Here is a 2,500-nt window from a genome sequence, read left to right on the forward strand (position 1 = left end):
GCACGAAAACAGTGTGTACAAAATCTATCCTAACCTTGCATTGTGAAGTTTGCCCTCATCATGGTATGGCTTATGGCTTCAGTAAGATACTTGGGTTACAGTTTGAATTTTTTTTTTAAGAATTATCAGGTCTATAATTATTCACAAAATGAGGTAGAGGGAAAAAAGACAGTTGATAAGCTATTTTGGTCATGTTTTTCAATCCTCCTCATACATGGCAGCTGCTTTCAGCTTACTAACATAACTAAAATAACCCAGTGAATAGATGTGATGCTAGAACCATTTTATAGAGGCATATTTCATTATTATCATTATTATTGCTGTTATTGATATTATTGTTATTGTTGTTATTATTTTTTTATTATTTATTTATTTGTTTGTTTGTTTATTTATTTATTTATTATTATTATTTTTCATTCTTATCATTGTCGTCGTCATGATGGTGAGCATTGTCATGATGATGATCATCATCATCATCCATCATCATCCATTATCATCAATCATCAGTCATCATCAATCATCATCATCAATCATTATCATCAATCATCATCATCAATCATCATCAATCATCATCAATCAACATCAATCAACATCAATCATCATCATCAATCATCAATTTTTTTCATTATTTATTTATTTTTTTATTATTGGTACTGTTGTTACTTTTATGATCCCTTCCTCTTTTGCATTCTGTAGTGGGTACAGTATTTTATTGTTGATGCCTATGATTTATAGTCTTTACTGGATTCACAGTTATAGTAATCAAGCCAAGAAGCATAGCCTGATAAACAGAAGAAAAATTGGAAAGTATAAACTCCGTTGATGCAATACTTGGATGTGAAAAGTCAGCAGTGTATGTACTTGGACTGCTTGTAAAGAATTGTCTCCGTTATGTACCTGAAAGTGGCTTAGCATAATTAGAATGAAGTGTTTGTCTAACTCCAGCTCAAATGCAAAAGGAAAAGAAATGTATAGGAGAAAGTAAGACCAATGTGATGTTGTTTTTTTTTAAGAACGCTGCATGTTTAGAGAGAACATAATCTGCTTGATATTAAGAACATGAAGACAACTGAATATAAGTGACCAAGAACGTGGTAGACCATGATTATTATCACTATTATTATTATTATTATTATAATTATCGTTATAGTGTGTTCATTTATTGTTTCTAGGCAGGTTTTCAGGATTAAAATTTGTTGGTAAGTGTATGAAATCATGTGGAGTCATAAGGAGAAGAGGATATAAGATTTATCGTGTGATTTTTTTAGGTGTTATGTTTACCAAAAGAATAAAAGTTTCTTATAGTTGGATCCCTTGAAGCCGTAATGGAAAATACATAAGAGATTGTGTTCTCTTGTATAAATATTTATGAGAAACAGTGCTTGGATATACATTTCCATTTACTTTTTTATATGTAATCTACATTGAGGAATCTCTTCCGGTGTTTATAATTGAAACATGGAGGTCTGTCTGTCTCAAATCCTTTCCCTTTTTCTTTTTTTCTTTCCTTCCTTTTCACTATCTTAGTATAGAAATAAGTATCTAAAGATATACTTGGATATTGTTTTATGTAACACATAATGTTATTAAATGAGAAGCCTTTTATAAGTACATTAATTTAATGTTTGAGTTATTTTTAGTCTTATTAGTCTCATATATTTTTGTCACTTTCATACAAGACATATTTTGTATTGAATATATTCATTGAATAGATATTTTAAATAGATAAATACTTTAGCAGCTAATAAAGAAGCAGAAATTTTATATAACAGGTTGAGGCATAAGCTAAGATAGTCAAAAAACTTGGTGATAGTGATAATGATGTTCCATATGCAGGAAAGTTGCTAAACCTCTCCCATGTTACTGCAGGTCTCAAAATTGCGTGCCCAAGTGGAGGAACAAGAAACCAGTCTCAAGGCACAAGAGGATGAGGTGATGTCCAAGAGGCAGGAGCTGAATGACCTCAAAAACCAAGAGAGCGAACTGGAGGAGAGTGTGACCTCGTTGAGAAAGAAGATGGACCAGCTGGGAGTGACACAGCAAGAAACGCAGTTACATATATCACAGGTGAGCTTTTTATTACAAGAGTTGTTTTTGCGAGTTGTAGTATTTATGGGAGTCCATAATCTGTAGGGATTATCTCAGTCTTTTATAGGAATTATTGTATTAGTTCATGTGTGATCTTTATATATATAGGCTCCGCTAGAAAGTTGTATGCAATTAGATTTTTTTTTATAGAATTTATAGATTTAAGGGTCATTTCAGCTTGAGAACTATTTTTTGAAACAGACTTTAGGTATCACTAGTTAATTTCATTTATGTACATACAGTTTAAATATTGGAACAGAGGGTAATTATCATTTAACCAAACCAAAGCAGATTCCCATCTGTCATATCAACATAATGACTAAACCTTTTCTGACTGCCTCCCTTTCCTCCTCTTCCTCCACCTCTGCAGGCTAAAATCAAGATCTCAGAATTGCAAGACCAGGAACGGCAC

At 32.0% G+C, this 2,500-nt stretch overlaps 1 protein-coding gene across 5 annotated transcripts in view; it reads left to right on the forward strand.

The window, feature by feature from the left end:
• LOC119597292 (epidermal growth factor receptor substrate 15-like 1) overlaps positions 1 to 2,500 on the forward strand; it is a 40,360-nt gene that overhangs the window by 22,421 nt on the left and 15,439 nt on the right. For all 5 annotated transcript variants that reach the window (XM_037946833.1, XM_037946836.1, XM_037946834.1 and 2 more), the window contains 2 exons: positions 1,870 to 2,067; positions 2,459 to 2,500. The exon at positions 2,459 to 2,500 is cut by the window's right edge and continues 147 nt beyond it. In XM_037946833.1, coding sequence (XP_037802761.1) covers positions 1,870 to 2,067; positions 2,459 to 2,500 — 240 coding nt within the window. The remainder of the gene's footprint in view (positions 1 to 1,869; positions 2,068 to 2,458) is intronic.

This window comes from Penaeus monodon, chromosome 39 (assembly GCF_015228065.2).
Source record: "Penaeus monodon isolate SGIC_2016 chromosome 39, NSTDA_Pmon_1, whole genome shotgun sequence".
Taxonomy (NCBI): Eukaryota; Metazoa; Arthropoda; class Malacostraca; order Decapoda; family Penaeidae; genus Penaeus; species Penaeus monodon.